Source organism: Diabrotica virgifera, chromosome 3 (assembly GCF_917563875.1).
Source record: "Diabrotica virgifera virgifera chromosome 3, PGI_DIABVI_V3a".
Lineage (NCBI taxonomy): Eukaryota > Metazoa > Arthropoda > Insecta > Coleoptera > Chrysomelidae > Diabrotica > Diabrotica virgifera.
The window spans coordinates 121840454-121861965 of record NC_065445.1 but is presented as its reverse complement, the minus strand read 5'-3'; the positions used below and the strand labels follow the sequence as shown (position 1 = coordinate 121861965).

Genomic DNA, 21512 nt, shown 5'->3' with positions numbered 1-21512 from the left:
CTCCAAACCTTCGTCCATGTCGACGTCTACCATTTGGACTCCCTTATCGTTGGCCTCTCCAGCTCCATATAGTCCGTCCCATTCTCCATCTAACGATACCAATTAGTATGAGGATTGGTACTTTACCCCAAATTTTCTTCGTTTCCTCCAGTTTTTTGCCATCTTTCCTGTTTTCTACTGTTTCAGAAGTCCTAGTTCGTCTCTCAAAAGGTCGCCATATGGTGGTATGTGGATATTTACTATACTGGAATGGGGTTTGTTTAACAGGAAGGCACTATGTACTCATAACTTCTTTATTTGGTTAAACTAATACCGTATAAATGTATTCAGTTGATAGGTGACATTATTCTGCTCTAACGGCAGCAACCTCTCAAACCTAACTAACTAATTCGACTGACCCACTAATGACTCCAATCTGATCGTGTTCCCATATTTATCAAATACTTCGTTTTGTAAATATGTTTGTATATATTCTCGTTAGTGTGTCAAAATGAATAATCACAACCTTGTTGAGTAAGCAAAACGTGGACTTTAACTAAGGTGTTCTACTTTGCAATTATTATAACAAATATGCGTAATATTTATTGTTTTATAAATAAACATCTAACGAATACTTTAAGGTAATTTAAGGATTTCTAAAATATCTAAATAATGAGATAAATCCCATTATAGAAGTGCCAGGAGTTTCTAAAATACTTTTATGTTCTTCCATGTATGGATACACTGATTTAGTTTGTGTACTTTCATTCCACTTTCTTTTAGTAGTTATTGTATATTTGTTTCCTGAATTTGAGGATTGTATGGCTGCCTGGTAGGAAACTATTAGTATATTTTATTTTAGCTTCTTCAAATGGTAAATTTTCATTTATAATTAAATACTTAATACCTTTCTGCTTTGCAAATTCGGGGCATTTTTCTCTTTAGAGTGCAGAGTGGTTTCCTAAGCAAAGTACATACTTTGTTTCTGTTAATTCACATTCTATCGAATCATGTTCTTGTCCGCATTTTCCACATCTTTTCTTGCCCCTACACTGTGTTGAGCTGTGGCCATATCTCAAACAATTTGTACATTATATTACTCTTGGTATATATGGTTCTACTTGATAAATCATCTTATCTATGATTACTAGACTTGTTGTGGTATAATTTGGCCCCTGAACGTCACTGCTATAGTACCGTCTCTACCCGTTCATCATTTACTTTTCTAAGCATTATTTTACCATTTAAAACTTTAAAATTTCCATATCTAGGTACAATAATGATTTTTAATTCAATTTCAGTTATTTCTTTATCAACACCTTTTATTACTCCACTTTTTTGTACACAAAAGTTTGGAATGTATAAGTCGTATTTTTTCTCTATTAAATTTTTACTCTCTACTAAAATGTTGGAGGTCTCATAGGAATTGCATTCTATTCTAACCTTATTTCTATCAATAATATTAATGTTCACTATACTATCTTTAATTGGGGGTTCAGCATGCAAAATCAAACGCGTGTTCTTATGCAACTTTCCAATGTTTCCATCAGTATTCTGCAAAAATACAAAATACGGACCTTGGTCTCCCCGATTATATTTATTTTTCCGTTGTGAAATTACTCACTGGCCTATTTTATTAATATTGCTGTCGCTTACTTGATTGCTCAGAAAAAAGTTGTTGATATTTGTTTTTACTACCTGTGGCTGTGGAACTTGTGAATTTTGACTTGCAATTGTATGTGTGGTTTGTTTTTCATATTTGTCTAGCTCCATATTATTGAAAATCTCTGTTGTCTTCCCTCTATCGGAAGGATCTCCTTTGCCACTAACACTCGCCATTTCACAAAACTTAACACTCGAAACGCGTTCTCAGAAAGATCAATAAAGAAATGGAAGTTTTAAATACAATCAAAACCAGAAAATTGGAATATCTCGGGCATATTACACGTGGAGAAATAAATACAACTTGCTCCAACTCACTATGGAGGGAAATATTCTAGGAAAAAGAAGCATAGGTAGACGCAGATTATCGTGGCTGCGCAACCTGAGAGAATGGTACGGATGTACATCAAATGAACTTTTCAGAGCAGCTGTCTCCAAAGTCCAAATAGCTATGATGATTGCCGACCTCCGTTGCGGTGATGGCACTTGAAGAAGAAGAAGATTACGATTAGCAATTATTTCGTCTTTTCTATCTGTTCGATAGTTGTTACTTATGCTTTTTATTGTTGTATAGGTAGATATCATATAGATAATTATTTTTAATTTCAGGTCTAGCTGAGATTGTAAGAAGTTTACAATGGAAAAGTTTTATTATTATTTATGAATCTGAAGAAGGTCTAGTTAGAATGCAGGAGATTTTAAAGCTTCAAGAACTAAGTCCTGAGTCTAGAAAGAATAATATTCTTGTAATGCAACTAGGACCCGGTCCTGACTATAGGTATATTAAACAAAATATTGCTTTGATTTTCATTTTTTTTCTTATTTATTTAATAGAAGTTTAATAACGCACTTATTAGGTAATTCAGTTTTAAGTATGTTTTTTATGAGAGAGAGAGAGGGAGAGAGAGAGAGAGAGAAGGAGAGAGAGAGAGAAGGAGAGAGAGAGAGAGAGAGAGACGGAGAGAGAGAGAGAGAGAGAGAGAGAGAGAGGGAGAGAGAGAGAGAGATAGAGATAGAGAGAGAGAGAGAGAGAGAGAATCATAAATAATAGTATAACACTAAAATGTCGAAAACTTGATTGAAAACAAATTTTACTGTTATTCTTATGCATCATTTATAAACAAAACTATGTAGCAGTGTTGATACACTGCTGCGTAGATAATTAGTTCCATATTTACAATGCACCAGTGGCGGATCTTTAAGATCAACATCCCGATAGCTATGACTATGAAACGGAAAACATTTGAACAATGCAAAAGATCGATTCACGGCGTGACAAAAAAAAAGACAAAATAAGAAACCAAGACCTTAGGAAAAAACAGGTATCACTGATGTCTTCGAACGTATAGCAAAGCTGAAATGGAATTGGGCAGGTCAAGTAATGAGACTAAAAGACTCAAGATGGACCAGAAAACTAATTGACTGGCGCCCACGAGAAGACAAACAGAAGAATATCCAAGAAATGGCAACAAGATGCAAAGAACTGTGGAGAGTGGCGAAAAATGGGAGAGACCTATGTCCAGCAGTGGACAGAAGAGGTTGCATGATGATGAGTGGCGGATCTATGGGGAAATTTCCCCCTAACAAGGTCAAAAATTAAAGAAAAAATGTAAGGCACTCGTGGGAGTGCCGACAGAAGTGAAAACTTCTGGTGTACCAAGCGTCTTCGTGTAATCACACTCTTCCAACCCTTTATATTTCCAACTTCGGTCGAACTTATAGGCAATTCAACTTATAGTATATAAATTACTAATATCTTGCCATAACGATGACGGTCGCGACCTCATCCAAATGTTTTTCCCCATCCAAAGAGAAGTGCTATACCTATATTATATACGCGTTGCGTACGTCCTAAGCTATTTATGTATATAGTATATATACACATAATATAAATACGTACAAAATTTATTTCGGCGAAGTGATGACGGTCGCAAATTCAATGTTTTTCCCAAATTAAAAAAGTGCACAACATCCCTAAAGAAGTTTTCACTTCAAAAATGTATTTCACCGAAGCGATGATGGTCGCGATGATGGTCGCTAATTCAATAGATTTCACCCATCTAAAAAGTGCACAACGTCCCTAAAGAAGTTTTCACTTCAAAAATGTATTTCGCCGAAGTGATGATGGTCGTGATGACGGTCGCTAATTCAATATATTTTCCCCATCTAAAAAGTGCACAACGTCCCTAAAGACGTTTTCACTTCAAAAAGTCGCGAAATCAATCCTTTTTCCCCATCCCAAAATAGATTTTACATTTATTTTAAATTTAAATACTTCTACACAATCTATATATACATACACATAATAAATATACGTACAAAATTTATTTCGCCAAAGAGATGGCGGTCGCGATGACGGTCTCAAAATAAATCCTTTTTCTCCATCCAAAAATAGCAATTAACTAGTTTTGATGGGAAATAAGCCACAATTTTACTAAAAAAATGATTTTAATAACGTTTCGATGCCCAAATCGGGTGTCGTCAAAATACAAAAAATATTATTGAATTAAACAAAAATGTTATTGCTTAGTAAAAAAATTCTTCTAATAATTTATTTAATCTGACTCATTTATATCTTCTTCTTCTTGTTGTCGTGCCTATCCGTTTCGGATGTTGGCGACCATCATGGCAATCTGTACTGTGCACACTGCTGCTCTACAAAGACTTGTGGTTGTTGTGTTGAACCATGTGAGTAGATTCTTCAGCCAGGAAATCCTTCGCCTTCCTGGTCCTCGTTTTCCCTCCACTTTTCCTTGCAAGATTAGTTGCAGTAGTCCATATCTTTCGCTGATTCTCATGATGTGACCGAGGTATTCGATTTTGGCTGCTTTTATTGTGGTTAACAGCTCTTTTTCTTTTTGCATTCTCAGCAAAACACCCTCATTAGTAACGTGGTCGGTATAAGATACCTTCAGGATTCGACGATAAAGCCACATCTCAAAAGCCTCAATTTTCTTGCAGGTGGCGTCTGTGAAAGTCCACGACTCAACTGCGTACAACAGTAACCTGACTTTTATGGGCAATGATAAATCATGACATTTTAATAACTTAGCCATTTTTTGAAATGCAGATTTTGCTTTCTCTATCTTACATTTAATTTCTATGGAATGGTCCCAGTTTTCCTTGACGTTTGTACCAAGGTAGGTGTATGTTTTTACTCTTTCTATTTGTTGACCGTTCACACTGATTCGCCCAAATTGCTGTTCCTTCTTAGATATCATCATACATTTTGTTTTCTTATTGTTTAGTGAAAGTCCGATTTCAGTCCGAACAATTTATATATACATACACATAATAAATATACTTACAAAATTTATTTCGCCGAAGAGATGACGGTCGCAAAATAAATTCTTTTTCCCATCCAAAAAAAGTTTTACATTTATTTTAAAAAGGGAACGTTCAAGTATTAGGTAACGCGATTTTTGAAGATTTTTGACCCCCCTCCCCCCTACGTGGAGCGCAGGGGGGTCCCATCGTGGAGTGCAGGAGCCCTAACGCACTCTAATGGGCGTTTAACTGTTGCGTAACGCAATTTATTTCGCCGAAGAGATGACGGTCGCGAAATAAATTCTTTTTCCCCATCCAAAAAAAGTTTTACATTTATTTTAAATTTTAATACTTCTATACAATTTATATATACATACACATAATAAATATATGCACTTACAAAATTTATTTCGCCGAAGAGATGACGATCGCGAAATAAATTCTTTTTCCCCATCCAAAAAAAGTTTTACATTTATTTTAAATTTAAGTACTTGTATACAATTTATGTATACATACACAATACACATAATATAGATACGTACAAAATTTATTTCGCCGAAGAGATGCCGGTCGCGATGACGGTCGCGAAACCAATCCTTTTTCCCCATCCAAAAATAGGTTTTACATTTAATTTTAAATTTAAATACCTCTACACAATTTATATATGCATACACATAATATATATCATAAGCGATGACGGTCGCAATGACGGTAGCGATGACGGTCCCGAACTCAATGATTTTTCCCCTATCCAAAAATCGCTTAAGTCCCTAAACAAGTTTTCACTTCAAATAATTGTTGATATATAAAAATATATTAGCTAACATGAAACTCAAACCAAAGACAGACAAACTCAACCTAAAAAACACGCTAGTTAGGAAAATTAGGGGAACTTATTGCATATAAGATATTATTTATGTCTTTTATGTAGTTTGTGTTTATCTTTTTTTGTCTTGTCTGTGGATAGATGGCGCTATAATAAAAAAAACTATTATTTATCCTGATACCCTAGGTAAATTATAGACACGGTCTAATCTCGAGAAATACACTTCCGAATGAAAAACCAAAAAAACACGTGTTTAATATTTTTCAAAAACCTATCGAATAACACTAAACACGACCCCCCCCCCCATTCCATCCCATGTAGGTGGGGTGGGGTAACTTTAAAATCTTAAATAGGAACCCCCATTTTTTATTGCAGATTTGATTACCTCATAAAAAAGTGAGTCACATTTATTCGAGACATTTTTTAAGATTTGTTGATAGATGGTGCTAATAAATTGTATTTTTCCAATTACAGCGCCATCTATCAACAATTCTAAAAAATGTCTGGAATAAATAATATTCCTTATTTTTTCATGAGGAATCCAAATCTGCAATAAACAATAATCCAAATTCCTATTTAGGATTTTAAAGTTACCTCCACCCCACCTCCATGGAATGGAGTGGTGGGTCGTGTTTAGTGTTATTCGATAGGTTTTTGAAAAATATTAAACACGTGTTTTTTTGTTTTTCATTTGGAAGTGTATTTCTCGAGATTAGACCGTTTCTATAATTTACCTAGGGTATCAGGATAAATAATAGTTTTTTTTATTATAGCGCCATCTATCCACAGACAAGACATAAAAAAGATAAACACAAACTACATAAAAGACATAAATAATATCTTATATGCAATAAGTTCCCTTAATTATCTTAACTAGCGTGTTTTTTAGGTTGAGTTTGTCTGTCTTTGGTTTGAGTTTCATGTCAGCTAATATATTTATATATATCAACAATTTTTTGATATTAGACCGTTTCTAAAATGTACTGAGTGTATCAGGATAAATCGTTTTTTCCGATTATAGCGCCATCTATCCACAATTCGAAAAAATGTCTGGAATAAAAGTTACTTATTTTTACGTAAGGAATCCAAATCTGCCTTAAAAAAATAGGGATTACTATTTAAGATTTTGAAGTTACCCCCTGCCCCCCACCACCAGAGAGCGGAGTGGGGGGCCGTGTTTGGTATATATTCGATAGATTTTTGAAAAATATTGAACAAGTATTTTTCAGTTTTTCGAGCGGATGTTTATTTCGCGTAATATTCGACCATCCCGCTACTTTTGGGTCACCCTATATAACTACAGTGGGGAAGTGACTCCAATGGATTAGAAAATGGATTAGTGATGAATGGATTAGTTTCTTTGATTGTAGTGTTTATTTTATATATCATAATATTTTATATTGACTGCTTTATAACACTTTTTTTTATAAATTTATCCTCAGGCCCATTTTAAAAAAGATAAGAAATACAACTGAAGAAAATATTATTTTAGACTGTCAAAATGAGAACATTTTAGCAGTATTGTCACAAGCTAAGAGCGTTGGAATGCTAACATTGCATAACAGATATTTTTTAACTTCATTGGTGAGTATAAAATACAAGCAAAATAATAATTATTGTATAGCTATAATTTTTTTCTTAAAAAAAAATTGAAACCATTACCCGTATGCGCGCCAATGATGAATTTAAAATTCCTAATTGTATGTCAAAAAATGCGCCATAACTACGTACGTCCTTATTGTTTGATGAAGAATCACTCTCTAAAGTTTTTTGCACTTATTTACTAACATCCTGTACAGTTATACAGTAAGAGCCACCGTACTAGACACATAGGAACATTGAGCTATTACACTCCTGGGCCCAGAGCACGCCAAATAGAATTCTATTTTGCTGACGTCACAAAATAGAATTTCATAATGGGAGAATCGACGGTTGCTAGGCAACGTGACGCCACTAAAATATAATTCTATTTGGCGTGCTCCCGCACCTGGACCCTTCACTTTTTGCAATGTTTATTTTTATGTCAAGTGACGTTTAGAACGTGAGAAAATGTATAGAAACTGAATATTAATATAGAAATTTGACAAATAATAGATCAGCTGTACTAAATACAGCTGATTTAATTTTGACGTTTATAGTTGTCCTTTTGTTAAAGTTGTAAAAACTTTAAAGTATTGTATTATTCTTGGAGTTTGAATAAAAATTTTTTAAAACAGAGTAATAATACCATTAACTAATGTATTTTTTGCATAAAAAAACAATAATTATTTTGAATAGTTTGTTGACGGTAACATGACAGGGATGAAAGTCACATCTGAGAACGGACCGGACTAGCCCATAAGCATAGCAATTAGGTACATATATTATGTGTCTAGTACGGAGACTCTTACTGTATATAGTATACAGCGTGTTTACTTCAGTTGGAAACATATGGGAAACTTTTTTATTATTAATTTTACGAAAAAAGTTATTTTTCATAAAAAGTTCTTCATACTCTAGAACCTATGATGCAATCATCAGATATCAAATTTTATCAATATTATACGAGGTACCTATGTCAAAAAATGTGATTTCGTTCAAGAGTAAAGTACACTTCGCGTCAAAAAAAACTGGTACAACTCTTATAACCGAAAATCGTGTTTTTCAAGTTGTGTAAGTTGATCTTGTCACAAGTGTCATTCTAATTTCTAGGGCAACGTTGCCAGTTCAACGAGAATAGTATATCAAACTAGGTAAAAATGGGGCTGAGCGACAGACCGCATTTTTTAATATACTAAAAACTAAAGCAATGGTAATTTTCCGTCATCTCAATTAAGTATCCATACATTGATTCGTGTTTTATTATAATTTATGAAAATATTTCAATTCAAAAATAATGATAGATATAAATCTTTCATGACTTTAAATTATTATGTTTAATGTCAAATCGAGAGGTTTGATCGGTTTCTCGTAAATTGTAGGATAAAACTGCATTAAGTTGTGAAGAATAAATAAAACACACTGGAAAAATTAAAAATTTAATTTGAAATTAATACAAAATGAATAACTTTTACAGTGAACAAGTATGGAATTTAAATTTTGTATTACCTACAATTCGAAATATACATTTTAAACGTTATTTTTTTGTATTTAGATTTAGTGCAATTCCGTTATCTGTGATGGCAACAACGAAGTGATTTACGAATAATAATTGTCAGTCTGAACACAGGTTTACATTGGGAAAAAAAAGTGTACCAGTTTTATATGACGCGAAGTGTACCTTTATTTCTCTCAATATCGAAAATTCTTATTATGAAAAGTTGTTTGGAATTAAAAACTAAGATCAAATTGCAATGACAAGCTTCTAATAAAAAACAATATTTTCCAAATTTTTCTCAAATTTATGGATACTCAACTTCGTTTTTATTTATTACACATATGACAAATGATAACTCTTGTATTATTACTTTTACGACAAAACGGTATTCTTTATAAAAAGCTCTGTATGTCATAAGACCTAAGATGCAACCATCAGATATCACATTTTATTAATTTTATACAAGGTATGTTAAAAAATATGAATTTCACTCAGGAGTAAAGTACCTTTATTTTTCACAATATTGAAAATTGTTATTAAAAAAGTTGTTTATAATTAAAAACTTTGTTTCAAAATGCAATTACATCCTTCTAATTAAAATATTGTGAAATATAAAGATACTATGCTTTTGAGCGAAATTTGTATTTTTTGACACATCTCGTATAAAATTAATAAAAGTTTATATATCATGGTTGTCTCTTAGATTTTAGACCATGCAGATCTTTTTATGAAGAATAACTTTTTATCGTAAAATGAATAATAAAAGAGTTATCATGTTTGTAATAAATAAAAACGATATTGAGTATTCATAAATTTAAGAAAAATTTGTATTTTTTTTAGTTAGAAACATATAATTCCATATTTGAATCGTTTATTTCAGAAAGGGGTCAAGTGACTAATTTTGACAAAATGAGTTTTTGGTGGAATTTTTTAATTTAAACATAAATACAGCTTTTGTTGCAGAAAGGAATCAATTGCTGCCATTGGTGTTGCCTTGACAGCGCAGAGAAATTAGCTTTTAGTGCAGAAAGGAGCCATGCAACAACGCAACGCATGACTCCTTGTTTAAAAATTGTGTAACCACCAACTTTATTTCAGAAAGGGGCCAAGCGCAAAAAATAATTTATTTTTGAAGTTATACTTCTTTACCGGCGATAGAGGGCAAATTTTTATATGGGAAAACCTAGCGACCGGGCGCATGCGCATTATAACTTTGTTCTGATTGGATGTTCAAATGACATGTCAAAAATTATTCAATATGGTGGCTGTGGCACAGCTGTAGTTAGATTATTTATGGTTGTTGCGTTTTAAAATTTGTGTGAAAAGAAACAACAAACAAAAGTTAGTTAATAGTTATACTGCCTTTTTAAATAGTTTTCATATACCTATATTTTTGGACTTTTGGACTATTTTGGACAAGGAAAACTCATTCTAATTTGGTAAGTACCTAGTTTTTATTATAATCATATTGTAATTATACATTTGGATTAGGTTGAAATACATACATTTATTTTCTCAAGAATGCGGATTTTAGAGAGAAATCCCAAATTAGGTTCGATTTTTATTTTTAAATTATGATTTTTTGGCGTAGATTTATTTATCTAGTAGGTATGTAATGCTTTGATTTACATACTTAATTTGATTACCAACAAAAGTTCTACCAATCTTCATCTAATATATTGTTTTCTTACTGTTTTGTTATATTTTTATATTTTCTTCCACAAAATTTAAACTACATAATTTTCAAAACAATTGTCAAACAGTAAAACCTTCAGTTACCGTATTTTTCCACATGATAAATAATGAGTGAGTCTACGCTTCGATTACGAGTCAAAGCGGCACGAAATTCAAGGGTTCAATTCCCGATGCAAGTTTTATTTTTTTATTTTTTTATGCATATTATGATTGTAAGTATATTTGTTATATAATTTTTTTTTTCAGCAAATGCGTATTTAAAATTTTTGCCAACAATTATTATCGTCCAGAAATCATTTTTTCTTTGTGGCATTTTTCAATGTGTTTGTGTGCGTTTTATTCTTTTATTTTTTTAAATTTTTGGTATAGTCTTAAAAATCACATAATATGTAGTAGAAGTATAACTTCTTACGTGCGTACAAAGTACACACACATTCTTGTTTTCTTAAACAAATTAACAAGATAAATTTTTGAAAAATATAATACTTTTTGACAAACATTAGAGGTTATTAGTGAGAATTTTTATTTTATATAATAAATAAAATTTTTGTTGAATGTAAAAACCAACTTTGTTTCAGAAAGGGGCCAAGTGCAGCACATTATTTATTTTTTTCTTAAACAAATTAACAAGATAAATTTTTGAAAAATACGATACTTTTTGACAAACACTACAGGTTATTAGTGAGAATTTTTATTTTATATAAATAAAAATTTTGTTGGATGTAAACACGTTTTTTTTTTGTTGTTCTCAAAAGCAGGTTTTTGTGACTTGACCCCTTTCTGAAATAAATGATTCATTTGATCTTAGTTATTAATTCCAAACAACTTTTCATAATAAGAATTTTCGAAATTTAGAGAAATAAAGGTACCAAATTGAACCAATTGAACGAAATTTATATTTTTTGACATACCTCGTACAATATTGATAAAATTTACAGAAGAACACCTTTTTTTATAAAGAATGTCTTTTTTTCGTAAATTTAATAATAAATAAGTTTCCCATATGTTTCCAACTTTAGTAGACAAGCTGTATAGTGTATATGTATTATTCAAATGGACTAAAAACCGATGGTTTGAACCTCTATAACTCAAAAATAATTGATTTCTTAGTCTTTTGTCAAGAAAAACTTTTGATCAGCATAACCAAAACTACCTCTCTCTAAAAAGGGTACGGACATACCGAAGATATGGATGTGCGCGGTGGAGGTCGCGGTTGCTACATCGATGTCAAAACAAACCTTTATTTTCTTATGATATCGCGCATACCAAGAATGTTTTAACCATTCACCCTCGCGACCTATCATAGCGGTTTACAGTGATGTCGATGCCAGAACAAAATAGTTTGTTTTACATCGCGATCGAGATGTTGATCGAGTGGTAAATTACAAGTTTATTGGTAGTTTTCAAACCACGTGACATTCACATCTGAGTGGTATTTCTTAAGCTATTTAAATATGTGATGATATTCTCCTAGATACTGCCTATTTTTATTTATAGGATGAGCCGAAAAGTGGCGATTTGAAGAATTATAGATGCTCCACCAGTTTTCACTTAAAGCCATGCAATCACTATCGTCACTAGTGTTGCTCATGTATACAATTATTTTATAATTTAAAAAAGCTAACTTTCTGTCAATCTGTCTGTCAGTCACCTCAGAAACCACAAAGAACACTGAAAGTAAGGCAACTTTTTTAGTGTGTTCTTATTTACAATCTACTTTGCCTCCTATATATTCCATTTTTAATTATATTACTATTCATTTATATTCGACTATTAATAAAATGTTAGTCAAACTTCTACTTTTTGTTTATGTTTTGCAGATTGTTCATTGTTTTTATCTAAGAATGCTAGATAGGTTTCTTGTTTCTTTGTCCATTTCCTACAGAACTGTTATATTTTAAAAGACCTGAACTCTTATACTTTGGGATTTTCTTTCACAGTGGTTTTAACTAAAAAACAGGCCACTGAAACCAATTAATTTCTTTTCAGAATATTCAATATAATATAGTTAAAAAGTGACCTACTACATAACTACTGCTAACAAACTATTATGTATTACTAACTAATTGCTTGCTTCTTTTAATTTTAAAGATGGCATTTTTCTTAAACTCTGTTGAAACTCCTCGTTTTAATTTTACCATACACACGTATTTTGTAGTTATTTAAATTTTAAAAAATACATTTTATTTACATTCTAGGACGCCCATACAATAGACTTTTCGGTTTTAAATACAACGGCTAATATAACAACTATAAGACTTCATGATCCAAAAAGTGATGACTTCTTAAATACAATCCATCGTTGGGAACTTACAGAATTTGAAAACCACAATAAAAGGATACCACTGGACCCATTATCAATTAAGGTAGGTAATAATTAAGGATTATATCTACTAATATATATAAAAAATTTGTTTCAAGTAGTAGTCGTCAACCAAATTGAAATCATCAAATTATCTCTTGAAAAGCTTAACAAAAATAAAGCTATAAAAAAATTTAATAATAAGAAAACAAAGTAGTCCAGCCGGTATAGCATTTGACTTTGCATGGCGATTTGCCCGAAATTTGATTATTCTAACTTCTAACGTTTACGGGTGGGTCAATTAGTGTACATTTAAAATCGCTACTGAATTTCGCAGTTGCGTCAGCCGCTGTCTTGACTTTTAAGGGGAACCGTTGTTGCTCAATATCTCTGCCATTTTCAACTTTTCGACAAAAATGGTATTGAAACACATCAGATATTATTTTTTGCTTTAAGCTATTACCATAATTAACCAAATGTTTTTTCTATGTATATAGACAGAAACTGTTCTCTTCCATGATGCAATACTTCTTTTAACGGATACAATAAATGCTTTGACTATAAAACCTGGAATAAGTAATAAGCCATTGCTTTGTAATGGAACAGATATTTCAGAGCATGGATTTATTTTAAGAAAGTATACTCAAATCGTAAGTAAATTTATAAAATATTATTTATTTATACCTATTTACAATATTACTCATTTCCTAACCATTACTTAATTCGTGACTATAAAAATGTTGAAACCGGATATACTTAAGTATTGCAAAATTTACAATACTCTATCTCAATAATTTTAAGAGTCATTTCAGGATTAGTTTTAGTTGGCTACCATCACAGCAATCTTAATTTTGTTTGCTGCAGCTCTGAATAATTGTATTGAACTGCATCCATACCAGTCCCATTTCGCAACCAGGAAATCCTCCTACATCCCACACTTCTCTTTCTCGAGATTTTTTCTTGGATTATGAGCCTTAGCAGGGAGTACTTTTCCCCTCTCATTATGTGGCGTAGATATTCCAGTTTTCTTGTTTGTATGGTTTTTATGACTTCGCATTCTTTCTCCATCTATTATGTACGTAACAGAAACCTAAAATTGGCATTGAGGATCCGCCACTTCGCTGCTACGTGTTCTTCTTTTGAAATGTGGTGCTATAGAAGAATTTTAAAAGTTTCTTGGGTGGAGAAAATTATAAACTCCACAATATTAGAACGTCTCAGTAAGACTACTGAGATTATAAAAAGCATTAAGAAGAGAAAGCTGAAGTATTTCGGACCTGTAATGAGAGGTCTCAAATGTAAGTTGCTACAAAATATTATGCACGGGAAAATAGCAGGCAAACGCAGTCCACGACGAAGAACAGAACTTGCGAGATTGATATGGTGTTGATACGTGCATGTTATTTATGGTGACAGTGAATACAATTAAAATAGCTGTGATGAATAAGAACAGCTGACGACAGAGAGGAGTTTGCAATTGTAGTAGCCAACCTCTATTGAGTAGGGCGCACTTTATAAGAAGAATTGTATTTGTATTTAAGTTAACGGTATGTTTAATCAAGATTAGGAAGTGGTCACTACTTATATAAAGGGCTTCGCATGTGGAGAGATCAATGGCGGAAAATCTTCTAGTAACCATATTGAACCTTTTTGGATAGCCGTCGTTGAGTATGTATAAACCCATAGTGCTAAAAGTGTTTTTTGACCTATTTCTCATTGGTGTTGTTTTTTTTCTGTCTTTTTTGCGTTTTTCTTGATGATTCTAAAGATGGATTTTAAGTTATGAGAATAAATAACTTTTCCTTATGGATTAAAGAAATTGCTAACTATTGTTAGATTAGCGAAAATAAGAACTTAGTTAATAAAAACCCTTTGTTAACCCTCCGTTAGTCGCTATCGGTGTCACACACCGACGACAGAATTATTCATTGGGGATTTACAAAAAACTGGTTTTTTCTATCGCCACTTTCTGTACCTCTTCCTATCAACTAACCTTGTGTTAGTATACATTCTTACCTACTTGGGTACAGTTGTGCGAGTTTTATAGCTATTTTCGGTGCAAGACTCCGTAGCGACTAACGGTGTGGTTAATACTTTATTGGCATAACTTGCAGTTCAGGTAAAGATTTAGCATCTTATTATTGCATTTTATCGGTAAGTTTTGGTCAAATCTTATTATAGATGTTCTTTGAAGCCGAACAAAAACGTTTGGAATTATGGGAAACGGTTCCTAGCGAATATTTTTATATTACAAATAACAATATGTATATTGTTATACTAGGGTTTTTCATTTTATATCTGTCGTTTTTCAATAAAACATTTTCAAAAATATTTTTTAGTCATTCCTATACACAATATAAAATATTTGTATGAATTTTATAGCAATAACTATTTTTTTAAAATTGTCGGTCTCTGACACCGTAGCGACTCTTGATGCTCCGTTTATCCTAGTGACTAACGGGGGGTTAAGAAGCTTTTTTGAGCTAAGAAGAAGAGATAACTTGACAAGAGCTTCTTTATGTACTTTTGCTTAGCTAGGAAAACCAGTAGCGAATCTAGTCATTTGCCTTGGGAGGGAAACTTCCAAAAGACAAAAAAGGTAAACCTAAACTACATAAAAGACACAAATAATAATTTATATGCATTAAATTCCCTTAATTATTTTTTTCTACAACCGTGTTAAAAATGCAATTTTTAGCACTCCATGCGTGCGTTATAAAAATCCTACTTTAAGGCACTAGTGCTTTAAAATATTTTTAAGGAACTGCAATTCGTATTGACCGTATAGACAATTTTGATGTAATGTCAAAAAAATATAAAAATGTAATGTCAGTCAAGTTCAAGTAAAAGTTTTTTTAGATATTGTCCTGTAATTACGTTTGTAGAAAAAATATTGTATGATATGCGTGTTAAAAAGTACATTTTTAAGGCACTCATGTGAATTGCAGAATGAGCGATAGCGAATTACAATATATTTACAAACTTTCACATGCGTGCCTTAAACGTGTACTTTTAACACTTATATCATAAATAACTATTATTTTTCAACAATTATTTTTCTTTAATTTTGGATCTTGTTAGGGGGAGGGGGATTTCCCCTTTTCCCTCCCTGTAGATCCGCCACTGAGGAAAAAGAAAACAGTATAATGGACCAGTGGAGTTACTTTCAACATAAACTAATTTTGGCCAAATATACTTTTAGCTTGTAGTTTTATGTCACAAGTAGATATTTTAGTAAATAATAACGTGAAACTGTAAAATTAGTCATCTATGTATGTTCTAGAACAAACCGTCACTTACCTTAACAGGGCCAATAAAATTTAATGATGAAGGTGAGCGGATCGATTTTAATATTCACGTGATAGATATAATAGACGATTCTGTTATTGCTACATGGTACTCCAGTAATGAAACACTGTATTTGGCTAGAGACTACAATCAGACTATAGATGCTGCTATTCTAAATTTACAAAAAATTACAGTAATCGTCTCATCCAGGTAAGAAAATCTAGTTATTAGTTTCTGAGGCTAAGGCCAGACAAGAGACAATTTACGTCGCGGTAAGAGCAGTAAAATGAAGGGCGAAAATGGATCCGACGGTGAGTGTAGTGCACGGTCAGACTGAGCTGTAAAATATCGCGCAGCAACGTAGTAATATAGGCTAGGACCCATTTTTCACGCTTCATTTTACTGCTCTTACAGCGCCGTAAATTGTCGCTTGTCTGACCGTAGCCTAACTAGTGTTAGAAAGTGTTTAAACAAAATTCGATTTCGAGCATAAATGGAAAGAAATTCTTTATTTTGAAATAAATTAACATTATGATATATGTTTTATATTGTAATGATTTTACTGATTTATTATTTTTAACACTTTATTTATTAACTTTGTTTTAAATGAAAACCTGATTTATGTTCTATTTATTATTTACAATAATTTATAACAAAATAAATTAATAAACTAAAAACATATACTAATATACTACATACAATTTATATCTAACTTATTTTATATCGCGCACTTATATTTTATAGTCAAAATAAAACTCGCGATATTTATCTAACGACTGAATCTATCCTACACAAATTCTCTCTTATATTCTACGACTCTATGTTCTTCACTATTCTACACCGGGCCTGGAACAAAAAGAATAACATCGAGTAAAGAATAAAATACATCTATAATCCAGGGCGCATCTGTTTTGAGATGGACGTTGAGAGGCGACTTAAATTTTTTTGCAGAAATTGCTTGAAAATAACTCAAATAATAATATTTGAGTTATCCTCCCACTCAAAATGGTCCGGAACATTGTTTAAATAATCAAAATGTCAAAATATGAAGGAAAAATTCGATTTTTTTACTGGTTTTTTGATTATAACTTTAAAACTATTCATTTCTGAGGAAAGTTGTATTGACATAAAAGTTGCGTAATTAAATTTCCTACAATATAGAATTGGTTAAAAATTTAAAAAATAGTCACCCTTGTTGCAAAATAGCAATAATTGCGAAAAAAAAAACATACAAAAACAAGTATTCGCATTTTACGTTTTTCAACCATTTATGCTAAACTTAGGACCTTCATATTTTACCCAGAAAAACTTATGATATAGTAAAATAACACTGTAAATTTCATTAAGATCGGTTTAATAAATTTTGGCAAAATAAATTTTGCAATCCAGCTTTCGCAAAATAAATTCATTTTTTTAAAATGATGCAGGACTGAAAATAAATCATATAGCAAGTTGAATTTTTTTTGCTTATAGAAGTGTACTGTACCATTCATTTGCAATTTTCAAAATTAAAATAGATTAATTACCACGGCGTCAGGAAATTTTTTAAATAAACATTAATTTTTGGTACTACGCGCAGGACAGCTGTGTTCGATTCACACAAGTTGATTTCCACCAAAATTTCTTCCAATCTTTATCTAATATATTATTTTCGTACTCTATATTTTGTTGTATTTTAATATTTTAATTCCACAAAAATCAAACTAATTTTATTATTGTTTGTGAAATATTGTTTAAACAATTGCATATGTTTAAAAATATTAAACTTTTATTCTCCAAGTTAAAATATATGAACAAAAAAAGTTTTTTCTAAAAAAAGTGTTATTTCAAAGGATAGAGTATGTGTTTTTATAGAGTGATAGAGTATCCGCTGTCCTGCGCGTAGCACCAATAATTAATGTTTATTTAAAAAAATTCCTGACGCCGTGGTAGTTAATCGATTTTAATTTTGCAAATTTCAAATGAAAGGTACAGTACACTTCTATATGCAAAAAAAATTCAACTTGCTATCTGCTTTATTTTCAGTCCTGTAACATTTTGAAAAAATTAGTTTTTTTTGCGAAAGCTGGATTCCAAAATTTATTTTGCAAATCTATTGAACCGATCTTAAGGAAATTTACAGTATTTTTTTAGTGTATCATAACGTTTTTTTGGGTGAAATATGAAGGTCTTAAGTGTAGCATAAATGGTTGAAAAACATAAAATGCGAATACTTGTTTTTGTATGTTTTTTTTTTGCAATTATTGCTATTTTGCATCAAGGGTGACTATGTTTAAAAATTTTAACCCATTCTTTATTGTAGGAAATTTATTTACGCAACTTTTATGTTAGTACAACTTTTCTCGGAAATGAATACTTTTAAAATTATAATCAAAAAACGAAGAAAAAAATCAAATTTTCCCTTCATTTTTTGACATTTTGATTATTTAAACAATGTTCCGGACCTTTTTGAGAGGGAGGATAACTCAAATATTATTATTTGAGTTATTTTCAAGCAATTTCTGCAAAAAAATTTGAGTCACCTCTCAACGTCCAAATGTACTAATATTTTTACAGATGCGCCCTGGGCCTAGATTCCGTGCACTGTAGATATCTACATGTCGCTTTCTATCGATATTTGAATATCAAAATATATGAATTTTTAGCTTTAATTGAATTATTTTCTAGTTTTGCTCTAGTTTATCAATTAGAGTATAACCTAACAAAACTAGAAAATAATTCAATTAAAGCTAAAAATTCAAATATTTTGATATTCAAATATCGATAGAAAGCGACATGTAGATATCTACAGTGCACGGAATCTAGGCCCTGGTCTACTAGGCATTCTGGCGCCTTGCGTCTAAAAAGGGTCAAAACTAGTTCTCAGCTCTTTCTGTTCGTCTCCGGAAGCATCGAGAGATGTCAGAACCGGCTTACGTGATATTGAGAATCGTAATATTATCTCGAATTGACTAGATCTAAAGTTTCGTGGAAATGAAAAATGAAAAGTAGCATGAATACGCGATTTAATTTATAAATCAAACAATTTTATACGTACTTTAACACGTAGTGTTTCACGAGCTTCCATAACTGCTTGATAAGACTGTCCATTAAATAGAGCACACCTTGCCAGATTTGAATCCAAAGTGGGGCCAACATATACCTTACTGCCAAAGAGTTTCATTGTGTAATTCTTATGTGTAGTGTGTGGGGGTAATGGTAAATTAGAAATAATACCGTTTCCGTTATCCGCAGTTTCCGATAACAGCGTGACAATTTGGAATAACATTCAGTCCTATGATGTATCAAGCCCGTTATAAATAACGTTATGGTAACATAACGTTTGATTATAACAGCCTATATAACGTGTTGCCGAAAATTAGATGTGATGTATCATATGTTTTTAAAGTGCACGTTATCGAGCATGATATTTTCAAAACGTTAAAGTATTGTCTTGCGCGACAAGAATAACAGTATAAAGAAATTGAATAAGTTAGAGGAAGACAGACATAAACATGCAGCGTGCAGCGAAGTACGCATCTTGTTCATCGCACATCTAGCACCAAAACCAAGATATTGTTTGAAATTCCCGGTCCTTGGTCCGTGAGGTGTTCTTTCTATTGTGCATTTTATTTAATTTTTGCTTGTCGTGTTGTTATATTATAAAATGGCTCAACAAGGATTGAAATAAACTACAAAACGAACATTCAACTGGATTTACCCAATCTGGCCAAACTGGTCTCTGTAATCTGTATGTTTTCTTCATTTATATGAATAAAATGTTTTTGTTTTCAAATAACATAACCTCAAAAAATAATGCACTATTTATAAAAAATAACTTTAAGAAACCTTCTAATAGCATCATCTTTTCGTCTTTCATGGAAATTTGCCTTTGGGGTTTTAGCCATTAAAACGCCACGCTTGGCTAGTGCGTGTTGGCGAGTTGGTTAGGACGTGGAAGGAGGAAATGGTGGAGATGGAATGCTTTGGGTTTGGACATTATTTTAATAACCCAACGTTTACAATCTGACAAAATTCTGGACTAAATTGTCCATTTTTTATATTTATTTATTCTTTATACCACACGTTATTTTATAACAAGAGGTAAAATAGGTCTCGTTAAAATGAACCTGTTATGCTACAGATAACGTTTTTGAGAAACGTTATTTGTCATACATCACATCAATTTGTAGAATTTAACGTAAATGCAGGATAACGTGCACGTTATTTATAACGTGTTTGATACATCACAGGGCTGATTGTTGATTAGTTAATGATCACCTCTTTAAATCATACTGGATATATTATTACTCCAAACCTAACATCTGCAAGTCTGCAAGTCTATTAAAACTTCTCTGTATCTGTATCTGTAGAGTAGGCAGGGCGAGTCAAGTCCCACAGCACTTAGGCCACAATTGACCCATTGTGTATTCTTCCAGGGAGCTGTCGCCATTAGGCCATTGTCCATAGGCCAGGACTCGCCGAACGCATACTCTCGTGTTGACGATAACTCCGTACATTCACATAGGTCATGCTCGATAGTTTCGTCGTCTCGTTCACACTCTCTGCATATAGGTGTGTCTACTAGCCGCAGTGTAGAAGTGGTTGCTTAGTTGATAATGACCAGTTGAAAAACCAATTGTCAAGAGTACGTTTTTCCTGGTCATTTCCAAGTAATTTTCTGATGCTGACTTCCCAAGGTTCCTTAGTGTTACCTTGGCAAGTCTACAGGATCCTGGCCCTTCTTCCCACTTTTTCACGGTTTGTATGTGGGAGGGACATTCAGCAATTTCCGCGATTGTTGTAGTTGACCAGCCAAAAAGATCACCAGGCCAAAAGGCCGATGCCGCACTGCAGGAAGTTTGGTAGGATGGTGGATGGTAGATACCTGCCTGGCGACCATCCAGCTACTTATACCACGAATAATACAATGACGGTAGCCGCAGTGGCCTCCCACTACCATCTAACCATCCGGTGGTCCGCCAGGCGTCTATCCACCCATATCAGTCGTGTTTGATAATCCATCCGGATAGCCTCGCTATGGAGGAAAGCGTAATAAGTGCTGTGTATAAAAGAACGGCAATTTGGGACCCAGCAGGCCCACTATGTGACGAAACATAGCTTAAAATATCTGTTTTATTTATTCTTTGCAGTTGCATTAAAAAAATCCAATATTCAAGTCAGGTGAATTTAAAAACAATTTTTGCTTTTAAGTCGATTTTTCTCCACTTTCTGAAAAGTTTAGTGAGTGAGTTTTACCTCTAATATGACGATATGCTAAAAAACAAACCAAATGTAACGTAACAAATGAAACAAACGATTCCTCAGCAGTCAGTTGGATACTGACTTCTAACTTCACTTCACTCTTTCACTGCGCCCAGGATGCAGCGACCCTCCACCATTCACCTTTAAAATTCACCCTCCAAGCCACCATCTAG

The 21512-nt window shown here is 32.4% G+C and overlaps 1 protein-coding gene across 1 annotated transcript in view; it reads left to right on the top strand.

The window, feature by feature from the left end:
• Positions 1-21512, top strand: part of LOC114336187 (glutamate receptor ionotropic, kainate 2-like) — a 137544-nt gene that overhangs the window by 26583 nt on the left and 89449 nt on the right. Inside the window, exons 4-8 of the mRNA XM_050646884.1 lie at positions 2251-2419; positions 7177-7318; positions 12704-12871; positions 13305-13457; positions 16091-16305. Coding sequence (XP_050502841.1) covers positions 2251-2419; positions 7177-7318; positions 12704-12871; positions 13305-13457; positions 16091-16305 — 847 coding nt within the window. The remainder of the gene's footprint in view (positions 1-2250; positions 2420-7176; positions 7319-12703; positions 12872-13304; positions 13458-16090; positions 16306-21512) is intronic.